At 38.9% G+C, this 13626-nt stretch overlaps 1 protein-coding gene across 7 annotated transcripts in view; it reads right to left on the bottom strand.

Moving 5' to 3' along the window:
* The window catches only part of LOC146628289 (transcription factor SOX-6-like), a 107420-nt gene that overhangs the window by 72371 nt on the left and 21423 nt on the right, over window positions 1–13626 (bottom strand). For all 7 annotated transcript variants that reach the window (XM_085359453.1, XM_085359456.1, XM_085359457.1 and 4 more), the window contains one exon: window positions 2391–2610. In XM_085359453.1, coding sequence (XP_085215579.1) covers window positions 2391–2609 — 219 coding nt within the window. In that variant the 5' untranslated portion in view covers window position 2610. The remainder of the gene's footprint in view (window positions 1–2390; window positions 2611–13626) is intronic.

Genomic DNA, 13626 nt, shown 5'->3' with positions numbered 1-13626 from the left:
TTACAGCTCTTATTGTGCATGGGCATGGGTCAGTATAACTGAGTAACAATTTCAAAATATCTAAAGAGCCATAATCATGATTCAGTAACGCAAGTAATTTTAAAAAATGGAACATTTTTCACCAAAATATTCAACTCTACCACAACAATGATACCAGAGGAAACTTTCCCCTTTCCTCAGAGGGTGAAGCCAAACACATTTTGTCCATTAGGGACCCACAGAACCTGAAGCCAAGTAACTAACACCTTAACAGACACACTCAAACACACATACAAACACACACACCAAAGCAGGCTGTGGAGATGAGAGGAGGCCAGGGGTATAACTCTCTAAACGAGATCCCTCACTGGGCTGCCTGCAGCACTGCCTGTAGCACACAGGTCAGAAAGAACTACCGGTGCATGCGTGTGTGTCTGTGTGTGTGTCCACTACACTTTGTGCTCACTCAATAGTGCAAAGATATCATTAGGCATGAGAATTTGCACACCCTATGTATTCCTGCATCTCACAGGTGTTTTATGATTTGTGAGCCCCGAGTGTGTACTCTGCAGAGGTGTGGACTCGAGTCACATGACTTGGACTCGAGTCAGACTCGAGTCATTAATTTTATGACTTTAGACTTGACTTGAAAAAATGTTCTAAGACTTGTGACTTGACTTGGACTTTTACACCAATGACTTGGGACTTGAATTGGACTTGAACCGGTTTACTTGAAAAGACTTGATATTTTACCCCAAATATAAAATTTAACATGCATATTATATAGAGATTGAAAATGTGACGTCATTCACGGGTAGAACCGCAAAGGATTCTGGGAACTCGTGGCAAGAGGTACTAGCGCACGCAGGCTTTCAATTAAAATCAGTTAAACAGCGATAAAAAGAAACACAAAAATGTCAAGAAGCCGTTGTATTATTAACTGCAATAGCCGGTCGCATGACAGCCACGGGAAGCCGACGGGTAAAGAGATCGGTTGTTATCGGATTACGTCGTTGAAGAGAAATTGTTCGAGCCATGTTTCCGAAGTAACAAAGACGCGACGGATGGCCTGGATTGCAGCCATTCAAAGACCAAATATAACGTCCCAGAACACTCCAGCTCACAGGTTAGTCTGCTCCAAGCATTTACACGAAGGTCAGTGTTTTTTAGTAGTTAATACGTCATTTTCACAACATAATTAGTGATATAGGTTACAAGCAAGTCTGGCGCTGAACAGAAATTGTCGCGCTATGCTCCTTTATTTATTGTGCATAAATAGTGAATTGTCCTGACACAATATTGCGTTTCGCTTCTGTTATTATGGTACATTGACAAAAACATATACTTTTATTCACAGGATAAAACAGGTTTTTTGTATCACTAATTGCCCAGTGCGATTACAGACTGCGGTAAAGTGAGCCGTCATTTGTGAGCCGCGGTCAAGCCAGCCGCCTCCTATCCGCGCGGTGATTACAGCATACAATATTGTTGTCACTGCTACATTTCTGTAACGCTACCAGAAATTATTTCCACTACTAATTAATTACCGTTGAGCTCAAAGGTTATATTAATAAACGGTTAAGGAATGTGTATTTATGACGACAGTTTGTGAGACTGGTAAACTTATGATACGTACGATGGTCTTTCGTTCTACACGGTGCATTTCAAGGTCCTGCACCCATCCGTCGGTAAACTGTACCTGGGCTTGTTGCAGTGACCTGAAGTTACTAAACTTCATGAGTGTATGCACTCACTCCAAGAAGCGTATAATTATAAATATGCATATAAATATGCTAAGATGAGATAGCTGACTTCATCTAACTAGCAAATGTTGTCCAGGCTACGTTGGTGATACAGTTTTTTTTAATGTGTATGATATTTTTGTCATGCGATTTTAAAGCTGGTCCTACAACCGCATCCAAGAATAACATGCAGCTTATCTCAGAACTGTCGGTGAAAATTATTCTTGGAGCTAGGTTTAATTGAGCTGCATTTTAAAGAGGTGCAATTTCACAATTTGTGTATATTTTCTAAGTTCACTATTTTGTCATGTGTTGAGAAAAACACAGATTTTAAAATTACATGGTCTAATATTTACATTTAGCATAACTGCAACATTATTTTTTCATTTTTTTTTTTTAAAGACTCGAAAGGACTTGAAATTCAAAGTTTCAGACTTGTGACTTGACTCGGACTTTTACACCAGTGACTTGAGACTCGACTCTGACTTGCCTGACATTACTTGAGACTTGACTTGAGACTTGAGGATAAAGACTTGAGACTTACTTGAGACTTGCAAAACAATGACTTGGTCCCACCTCTGGTACTCTGTGCACACACCCACATTTGTGTGAATCTGAGTTATAGTATTATGGTCAGTTTCTAAGCTCTTAGCCTAATTCACTTCTCACCATCACAGCAGGACTGACACTCTCCCACTCAGCGTCTGTTGGTTTCTCTCTGATTGGCTGCAGTTCATCTGGGTGGGAGTGGTCATGCAAAGAAGGCGACACCGTCTCCTTTGGGCCGTCGTGCTCATCACCAACCCAGCCTGCACTGTCCTGACCAATCACTTCTGCTTCCTCGGGCGGTGGATGAAAGGGAGGCGTTGCTCGCATGGAAGACATCATTCTGGGAAGGAAAAAAAATTAAGGGTTTAACTTTGGTTTATGAACTACAGTTATGTCTACCAGGATGGATGCTCACTGAAGTGACACATGAACAGCTGCCGACTAGTGCTGCTGTTCTCACAATGATAAAGACTAAAAGATATTTGTCACCAGCCAGACTAAAGCCAAAACCTTCCTGGAAACCGTGATGCATTTTCTGTGGAAAACTGCAAACAATGACACACCAGCACGGGAAAATAGAGCAATGCTCCAAAACAAAAGACACAAAGTGTTTTGTTACATTTTGTTTTGACAGACATTCTTTTCATAACAATATTATCACGATTGGACTCTTCTTAAGTGCTGGAGGTTAGTTCGTGTAAATTAGCAGTATCATCAGTATCAAACTGTGCCAAAAATGCAGTTTTCTACTTTTAGTGTGTTAAATAATTTTAGGTTTTATTTTTTTCCACCACTGACTGCACAAAAAAAGCCACAAAACACTGTTGGATGATTTCACAACCATGCATTTGAATCGATAATTCAAAGCCACAACTTTATTTAAATGCAGAGACATGAATGTGAAACATGTAATTATGGTTTAGTCACACACAAACAATTTAAAGTACATATCATATTTTTGGTATTTACTCAGGCACTCATGCAGCGCGACTCACATGTTTTCATCCTGAATGTACATCAAGCGTGCAAACACACACAAATCCACTCTCGTGGGGATAATCTATTAATCTATTATGCAGCATCAAGGCCTCTCATCACCTCGGAGCTGTTACAAAAGCAGACGCTATAGGCTGCCGAGTTTAAGTGGAAAAATCTCACTTTTTTCTAATATTAGTCTCAGACTGAGTCGCCAGGCTAATGCATCATTTTCTGTAATGATTTCCTTTCATTTGACTTTACTTGTGAGGACATTTGCTGACCACAGCTAAACCCTGCCTTCCTACGGGCTTAGACGAAAGGAGGTCTAATCTAAACACGGGCTCACTTGTCCTCAACATATATACGAGTACACACAAGCGCAAATACACTAAATACATAAACAATTCTACATTAATAAACACAAATCTAAGCTAAACTGTTAGGTGACAACTGATGGATCAGCCTGCTCTGAGCTGCTTTTGCTGTGATTACTATAGCCGGTGCCACCCACCCTTCCACACACATGCACGCAAATGCATACACACAGCTTCAGTGAAAAACTGATTACTACTTCAGCATCGGCTGCTCAGTAAGTCAGAGCAGGCTGTCTCTCTGATATACGCAGCCTCCTGGGTGCTCTTAAGTGTTACATCTGACCCTCAGTCAAATGTCTGAAAGGGCGGAGCGGGGGTGCAGTCTGAATGCACGAGGAGGGAGAAGAAGATGAAAAAGTATTTAATAGATAGAAGCAGTTAATAAAGAGTGAAATGAATCGAGGGAGCAAAAAAATAAAAAATAAAAATGCAAAGACCGGAAAAAGGATAGAGAGGACAGGAATGGGAAGCTCAGTTCCAGCGCAGGTCCAGACTGATTATTTGAGAACTGCTGTGTGTCCATTTGTGTGTACAGTATAGCTGAGTGATTTGCTCAGTGAATGCGAGGGTCGTAATGTTCAGTGCATGTTGTCTCTTACTACCTCTGGTGGAACGCAGCTTCCACCGACTCTGCGATGCAGGAAAAATTAGAGGAGGGTGGATAGTGGCATGCTGTGAAAAGTGAGACCTGAAAATGTTAATAACCATTAATAGTCCATGATAGTCCTATAGACTGAAACCCATCAGAAATACAATGTAACCAATTTTACTGAGAAATTCTATACCTGTTCTCATTTATGTTGCTTTTTTCTTGTTACTTTTTACTTTACTGAACCTTATTATTGCAGTTTTTACTGCAGTAATGAAATGCAGTTTATTTGATGCATGTAGGTTAATCCAGGTGATTTTTTTTTTCAAGCTTTCAAACCCAATTTTAAGTAAGTCTAACGAGCCTTCTTTACAAGTCATCCAAGTTTCAAAGTACAGGTTTTTATTCGTTTTTACAACTGGCCAGCAGTGCCATCCATTCACAGCCAGATTTAAATTTAGTAGAAGAGTGCGGGGTTTGAATTTCTCAGGCCTTCGTTGTATTACACAGTGATATGAGACAACCAACAAACAGCAAACCATAATCCACGATCAACTCAGGTTATCCAAACTGGAGCGATGAGACAGCGATGGGCAACTGGGGAAGGAGAATACAGAAGACAGCCTATATTTAGCTGACAATATTGCTGGTGCTGTGTTTATGAGGGAGCTTAAGACTTAGTTTCTTGGAACTGGTGTCTCATATGGCCAGGAATGCCCAGACTCTTAACTGCCAGTGATTGGGTTTCTCCATGCAACAGTACAAGGGTTTATTGGTAAGCATGGCAAGCAGGTCTTTTGTGATTAGAAAACGGTGTATTTCGGAGTAGCATGCTATACCAAAAAAAAAAAAAAAAAGATTCTTTTAGTGCATGACAGAAATGTGGCTGATTTTTTACATTTTTCACATTACCTTCTAAAGCTACACTATGAAACTATGAACACATTTTTATATTTGCAATAAAACCATCACAGTGAAAGAAAAGTGTTGAATAATGAAGCCAGAATGAAAGAAAAACATGTGATCATTTTTCTTTGTGTCACTGTTTTCTAAAGACAATAAGAGACTTAGAGAGTTAGGTGTATTTTTTTAGGCATGTTAGACAGCTGGACATGACAGTATATGTTAAAAATCAATTATGCTCTATAACCAATAACTAATCCTTGTTGTCTTTGAGCTGTATGGTCATAGTCGTCTGCACATTTATGTGTCCTAATTTAAAGAAGAAGCTTTTTTTTTTGGTCTCGACACGACTCATTAACAAAATGTCGCCTGACACGTAGGCAGAAACTGAGTTATTATGACTGAAAAGAAACAACCTTCCCCCAGTGAGACGGACAAAAAAGAAAGTCTTCCTATGCCGAGGCCCTCTCAGGAAACACTAATGTGATGGTAATGTTACACCAGTACCTGAAAAACAAATTCATTTTCACAGGCATCACTCCGAGGCTCTCCCAAAGCCTTTTCATATTGTCAGATATCTAGAAAAACATCAAGACTTTCCCCTGGAAACGGTTCTCCTGCCTAAGATGTTTCTTGGAAAGTGATACTGGTTAGATTGCCTGTTTGATAACTGAACAGAGCATGCACTGTTGAATGAGAAGTCTTAATTGTTCATCCCCGTGCATTTATAGTTTTTCTGCTTTGTTTTCCGTGTTTGCTTTGGTTGTTTTTGTTTTTGTTTTTTAATGTGACTCCAGGAATCCAACAAGCTGTTAATAGCATCATTATTAAATCTTTGTAATATGCACGTTTTTCACCTACTGTCTTTAATAATCACAATAAATGTATGCCCAGCAATTTTTCCTTTTTGGTTTATGGTCCTTTCTTTCCTTTGCTGTCGATGGAAATTTTTACAACCTTTAGCTCTCAAATGCACTCGGCAAATAAAGTGCTGGTGGTGGACAGCTATCTAAGTCTCCTTCTAAAACGTGGACAGTAACTTAGAATCCCTTTGTGTGTGGAAGAAAAACGAAAACCAGGGTCGGTATTTGGCAAGAAAGCGTTGTTCAGATCTGGCCTGGAACCTGGCGACTTGGCAGAAACAATCAGGCATTGTGGAGCGTGGACGGAGAGGGACCTGTGACAGATGAGAGCGGGAGAGAGAGGGCCCCCTCTTAGAAAAACAGTACACAAAGCGCCATTCAGAACCCAGGTCCCTTCTGCCACTTGTGGAGCTGGAGAAGGGCTCCGACAAAGGCCCCCAACTCAACCAATTGGGTGTAAAATCTCCAGCCGTCCCAGCTTTACAGAACTAAGGAAGTGGGAAATACCAAAGAGACAGAGAATAAGAAGAAAGGGAGAAAAAATCAGGAGAAAGAAAATAAGGACTTTTCTTGGAATTGTTAGTCTTTTGGACAGGCCCAACAAGAAAATAAGGTGAAAGAGACCAAACCGAAGATTTTAAATGGAACACTGAGGCCCATCTCCAAGTCTTTCTCTGCAAGAAAGATGACATTATCAATGGCATTCGCACAATACCATTTTGCATGTCTACACATTATATGCCACTTTTAAACTCAACAAAGTAACGCAGGGAGACGTTTGCAGAAAAAAGTGCTTGATGCTAAGAGCAGAGCAGTGGGCTAGTTTAGCCATGATGTTTAGCATTTTATTGGAGCATTAAACCACACTGCCACTGTCATTAAAAGTTCTCCATTACGCATGGAAAACTGTAGAAGCCATGCATTTCAAGTTTCTCAAAAGTTGTACATTATGACTGGTGTTTACAACAATAAATACAAGAACACAACAAAGCCCAGCAGAAGTGTTTTGGCGGAGACGTTAATGGGACAGAAACTAAAGTATATCAGTAATGTGTGTTTCGTATAAGACTGTAGATACATGTTTTTTTATCACCCGTTTACTGTTAGTTTGTCATTTCTGCAACTTTTTCGTCACATTTTTGTCTCTCCAGAAACACTTGGGTCGTATTTCGTGAGGTGTTTGTGCACTTGTGCAGCGTTTTTTCCTATTTTCCGATGTTTTCTTAAGTTCCAGTTTCTTTGATCTGGCATACGTCAACATGAAATTCTGCATTGGCTTTCCAATAGAACATTCTCATAATGAAATTAAAAGTAGATGTAGTATAAAATGAGCTGATATGAACCAGAAAAATTTCTTAAAATTCATGAACAACAAACAATATCCAAACATACTTGATTTTGTTCGTTCGCTTTGCTGAAAACGTAAGGAATTGTTTAGTGACCATCAATGAAGTTCATTGAGAATTCACAGGTGTGAATGGGTGATGTGGTTTCTTTCAATGGATAAATAAAGAAAAAGAGGGAGAACTGGACTTGATGAGAGCAGCTCCCCCAACTCCTAAATCTTATGTCTGTCTGGACTCTCATTAGATCATCGCAGAGCGCTGCAAACAGAGGGCACTGTCATAGGTCAGACATGTGGAATGTGAACACACACATGCTGCCCTGTTTTCTCCCAGAGATTTCTCATCATGGGTCTTTTGCCCAAAATAGAAAAGTTCAATAGCAGCAGCAGTTACCCCCCCAAACCAGCCAATTTCATCACTGGCTTAATAGCAAGAAAAGCAGTTTTGTTTTCTGAAACTCCAGCTCATTGGATTTCACTTACAGAGGCAGCTCTGTAGCTGTGCAACCAACAAGTAGCTGTTCTATTTCACTGCTGTAGTTTCGTATCACACGCAAAGGCAGGTATTCTCTGACCTTTTCATGACTTAGGTGAAACAATGAAAGAAGGTATACAGTGGGCGGATGCTGTGCATGACTGTTGGGTCCCAGCAGTGTCTGCATCAATCAGCCATCACAGCCAAATCCTTCCACAAATCTCAGGTAAATAGAACTTATTGTGCGAGTATGTTACACTGAGCGGCTCTGTCAGAAAATATTTACAACCACAAGGCACTCAGAGGGGAAGGGTAGAAGAAGCATTTAGGCAAGGTACAAAGTACAAGTTTAGCTCTTATTTAACAGACTGGTGTGATTCTAAACTGTAAGAATATAATCTAATAGTTGAAAGAAAGCTTTTTTAAATTTCTAACTTTATTTAAACAATGTCATTTGCCTCTGTGAGGGCAGATGACGTCAATTTTTGTCTGCAACAGACACAACATGTTGAAGGTTTATTCATATAATTGGTTTAACAACTTGGTGTAACACAAGTGGTGAAGATGTTGGTATACAGTTTACATACCAGATATGAAATAGTTTGGAGGCAATGTTATAAATGTTTTTTTTAACAGTGCCAACACAGAATTTCCACACTTTCACAAATGAACACAAAGAACACAGGGAAAACCCACACAGGCACAGGGGATAATGCTGCCCAACTAACTTACATAGAAAACATTTTATTTCTATCACGTCTGGAAATAGACCAAACAAACATATTTCTCTACATGAGAGACGGCCTTATTAACTGCTGATTGGTTATAAGGTGTAGTTTGTACCTTCAGTAATATGGTGGCGATGTTAAACTGGTTCCACACAGTGAGATCAGAACTATAAAATGTTCAGTCTGTCAGATGAGCCACTGAAAATCAGTAAAACAAAAACAAAGACAGAAAAAGAAGATTTGGTGGATTTCTGTCATTTAATTAGCATTAACATACCATATCAGGTGCAATATGTTTATATACAATATATTTTAAAATCATGTTAATGATATAAAATTTTACTTGGAAAAAATTGTTGTTGTTTTTTTCCAAGTATCAATTTACAAAACAAAAAGCAAAACAAGAAATCCTTCCTACTTTATGAGAATGTGGAAAGAAAATATTTTTATACTCCCCAGCATGAAAAAAATGCAGTTTAAGGATTTTATCTGTCATCATACGGACACCTGGAGCAAACACAGGGTTTGATGTCTCCATTAGTCCTGCTGATGTAAAAATCTTAATCAAAGCCAACGGTGGAACGGTTACCAAATTATGAATGCATCGTTTGTCAAGTGGGCGTAAACACACTTCATTATGCTCTGGGCCTGTGTGTTCGGCCTCTGTACCTCGATGATGCCGGACTAAAACCGCAGACCCCCAGAAATCCAGAAGTGGCCTTAGTGACCAACACTCTCCCTTGTGCTTTTTATTTTTCCTGGCATGTGAACACACCCCTAGGTAACACAAATACAGTACACATATACATTTATCTACTTCATGGCAACGATACAGCGTAAACCAATGAAGAGACCATTGAAAACCAAAGTCAACACTCAGTGGCTCAAAGGGACTGTTTGTCTGCAGCCCCTCGCTCACAGTAGTTAGAAGCCCTGGTCAGTGTGAATATTTTCTGTTCTAAGGCATGCCTCATAATATGTCGCATTAACAAAGTCAAACAGCGGACGTAATTATACCTAAAAATTTATAGTAACAAATACTGAAGGATTATAGAAGTACAAGGTATCTGTATAAGTTGGAAGCTTCCAAAAACTATTAAGAAACAGACTGTTTAATGAAGCACAATGTGAGGAATACAAAGTAAAGTATGTTTTTAATTGCTAATCGTGCTCAAAGGTGTAATTTCTTGTGAATATATGCATGCATATGCATAATAAATATAAGGCCACATCCAAAAGTTGAATCAAAACTATGAGTCTGAGTATTATGTAACTTTTAATAAAACTGAACATTCATAAACGAGCATATTTTATAGTCGGGTGGAAACAAGGCTTACATTATGATGGCAATTACTTGAGGACCCTTGAAAACCAACACACATTTGTTTCTGTTCTGCTCGTTCGTTTAAATGTCTACACCAGCATGCGCTCGTCTATGATCTCGCTTTCTGCTGACCTCTTTACACCTTTGATTTGTATCAGCTTAAAGCACACACAGCTTGCCATATGACAAACACCTTATGTGAGGTATTATGCTACAGTATATATCTGCGTGAGCTGATGGCACTAATTGAAGCAATTACCTTTGACCTCTGGAAGGCACCAGAAACCTTTGACCCCTTTGGGAATGAACATAACTCCACTGTGATGCACAAATAAGCTTGTTGCACAAGTTTTAAGCCTTGCTGTGCTTTGACCTCCGATATAGTCACTGAGAAGCTGTAAAGAAGGGTGAATCCAATTATCTTGAGAATAAAGACAAAACCATAAAGTCCTTCTTTTTCAGGGAGAAAGACATTAACTGTACTTGAACTCATCCTTAAGAACTGAGTCAATATTAAAGTGTTTCACTCTGCACAGGTGCAACTGGGTGCGGTTAAAATATCTCAGAAGAATGCAAATATATTTACTAAATCAAATACATCAAGGAGATTAACAATCAAATTGGGTTCATTTTCCAGAGGATTAAGTTTCAAAAGTATATTTCAGGGTGAAAGCGGCAGTACAAAGTTATCACAGAAGCTTGTGGCGATACAACAGCTGCCCTCACACATGAGTGATCACATTAGCCCAGAGGCAAGCAGCAGAAAAAAGCTTTAATAAGTAATTTTAGGACTCGAGGGTCTCGCTAAGTTTGAGAACAATCATCAGACACGCTCAGACATGTTCAGTGTTCTTCAGTCCTAATTTACTGCATTGGCTTACCCTGTTCAAAGTTATAATTCATAAATTGTTGACTTAAGAGGATATAATGGTCCAGAAGAATTCAGGTCTCAGAAACGCATCACTGATATGACGTGCCGAAAAAACATCCTGAAAAATGCTCTTCGTTAGGAAAAAAAGCACAGCAATCCTAAAAAACAGTAAATGTTTATAGCATCTTTGAACACAAGGGTGAAAAGACATAATCAGTGCTAATACCCAGATACAGTGCTCTGAAAAAGGACCGGACGATCTCAATTAGTGACAAATTCCGTTTGAGCAGATTTTACGCAATAGTATTTTTTTAAATGCGTCCAATGCTTTAAATGCTTAGATCGTGCCATTGTAATGGAAAACCAAAATCCTTTAAAACTTTGATGCAAACAAAAGAATTAGAATCAAACAAGCAGCTCTAGTGTGTCACATCATCTGCAGGAGCGTCCAAACAGGTGGCTTTTAGAGCACCCGGGAGGCGCGAAAGCCTGCTAATCCTAGATTAGGACTGACAAGTCGTTTCACTGCATGTCCCCATTGTAATCCCAGTTGCTGCTCTATCCGCTGACAATAAGCGTTGTTCCCTATCTGAGAAAGAGCTTTGACGATTTGTTAGCATGAAATGAATGCATTATTCAGGCGCATGCTACTTTCAGTCAGTCAATAAAAACATAGTTTTATTCAATTATTAACCATTTTAAATGCATAATGTGTACAGATGGCCCTACCAAGTCATCTTTGCTAAGAACATGGGGCTTTTCTTCACTTCATTTTGATAGTGGCTAACATGTACGCAACATGCAAGGAGTAAAGATGGTGGGAATGTGATTGCATTTTTAATGTATCAGATGCTTATAGATGCATGTAGCCGAAACTGCAAATCCAAGAATATAAAATCTTTACATTTTCCTAAAGTGGAGTTAATATTATGAAATTATCTTTCCGATTAAAGCATACATTGTGTGTCTTCCTCATGCTTTACAGCAACATTGTTGCAGATGTCTGTTCTATGTGCATTTGTGTTCCCTCACATTAACCCTGAAGGTACCAGCAGGGAAGGTTTCAGTGCTGCTTTTTGAATATTTTAAATGTTTCATTCCTTTTTTTTCTTTGTCCAATTGTGTCATTTTTACACTGAATTTACAATGTGGCTCGTTTTACAATAAAAAGCAGCAATAACAAAAAAACATTTCCTCAGTTATTTACATTAACACTTTTTAAATTAAAATGGAAATTTTAAAAAAGGAAATTTTTCAAATGTACTTTTTTAATTACTAAATTCATTTTCAAACTTGCTTGCCATCTGTTTTTTCATAAGAAAGGCTACTTTGTCTACATATGCAAAACCTCATGGTTAAATTGAACATTAAAAACTTAACAGTAACTGTAGAGGTCAAGAAGGCAAATTATTGGTGATACATATATATAAATATATATATATTTCAATGTGTGTATTGTGTGTGTGAAATTATTTAAATGACAGTTATGCATGAAGTGATAGTTAATATTTGATACCTTGGATGAGTCAATAAACACTTGTATACTGTAGCAGAGAGAAATGAAATACTGAAGAGACAGCCCTGTAGCTGGTTTAGAAGAAAACAGGCAATAAAAACAGAATAGGTCACAGTGCATTTTTTTGTCTGGAATATGAAGAATGTAAAAACACATATAAAACTATACACAGCCACAGCCTTGGGTGTCGAGAAGTGTGCGTGCGTGCTCCAAGATCAGAGCCTCTTTAAACCACACAAAGTATCCATTGTCCTACCTTGCAGAGAATATACATTGTTCATGGTGCACAAGGCCTAACTTCAAACTAGGTTGTTAATCTAGCCAATCACAGCAGTCGATGTTCACAATGACTTAAGTCCTTGAAACAGGGCAAATATTTAATACTAAGGTGGAGTTGATCGTTCCAGAAAGACTGATGTCAGCTGTGGACAGTCTATCGATTGTGCATAATATAATGAAATCCATCTTACATTTGTTTATCTGACTAGTGGATGATATGAACATTCTGGCACACAAGCAACACGAGGCATGTTTTCAGTTAGTTTGCAATGGACAGGAAAAGGCAAGTATAGCAGTAAGACACAAAGAAGAAGAAGGAGCTATAGCACGTCTTCCACTGGAAAGCAAAGTAACCACGGGCAATGAATCAAAATAATTTACAAAAAGAACTTGGATTGGGTGGAGCGCTTTATGCGAGTGTGTAAATATCCCTCTCTGCTTGCTCTCAGTTCGTGGTTGGACTTGAATGTGACGGTTACTCGTCCAGCTGCTTGATTTTTATCGCATTAAGTAACATATCTGGACAAAGGTCTCACGGGACCCACACAAGAATTTCACAGTTGCTGGAAGGGAGCAATGTTTTTAATACAGCAGAGTTTCTTTTCTGCCTGGTGCCACTGGATGATTCTCGTCCTCTGTACGCTCGCTCTCTCTCTCTCTGTACAGCTGTTTTACTCTCCATCACAGCACTGGGCATGCAGGCTGTAAATCACAATTAGGGGGTTCATTAGATATGGCTGATTTATTAAGACCCAGGGCTTGTCTCTGAGCCTTTCAGCCATATATTAGCTAACTAAAGATCTCATACATAGTTATGAGACATGCTGTTTACTGTATGGCATATAGGGTCATATGCCAATAGACATTAATTATTGAGTAAGACTCCATAGGTTAAATTAATAGCATCCAGGCGATAAATCATTTGGATTTGTGTATTTTTCTTCAGTGACGCCTGTGTGGCACGCTTTTTTTCTGCATATCTGAGCGTGTATCTTTTTTATATAACAACAAACTGGCAGCAGCATCAAAATCTGTCTCTATTATCAGCAAGCAAACCGGCATTTGAAAAGGAGCCAAGTATTTTGGAGCCTTATCCAAAGGCTTTGACAAT

This window comes from Diplotaxodon limnothrissa, linkage group LG7, assembly GCF_057381915.1.
Source record: "Diplotaxodon limnothrissa isolate DT_005_m linkage group LG7, D_limnothrissa_male_GT1.1, whole genome shotgun sequence".
NCBI classification, from domain to species: Eukaryota; Metazoa; Chordata; class Actinopteri; order Cichliformes; family Cichlidae; genus Diplotaxodon; species Diplotaxodon limnothrissa.
This window is presented reverse-complemented; position numbering and strand designations above follow the sequence as displayed.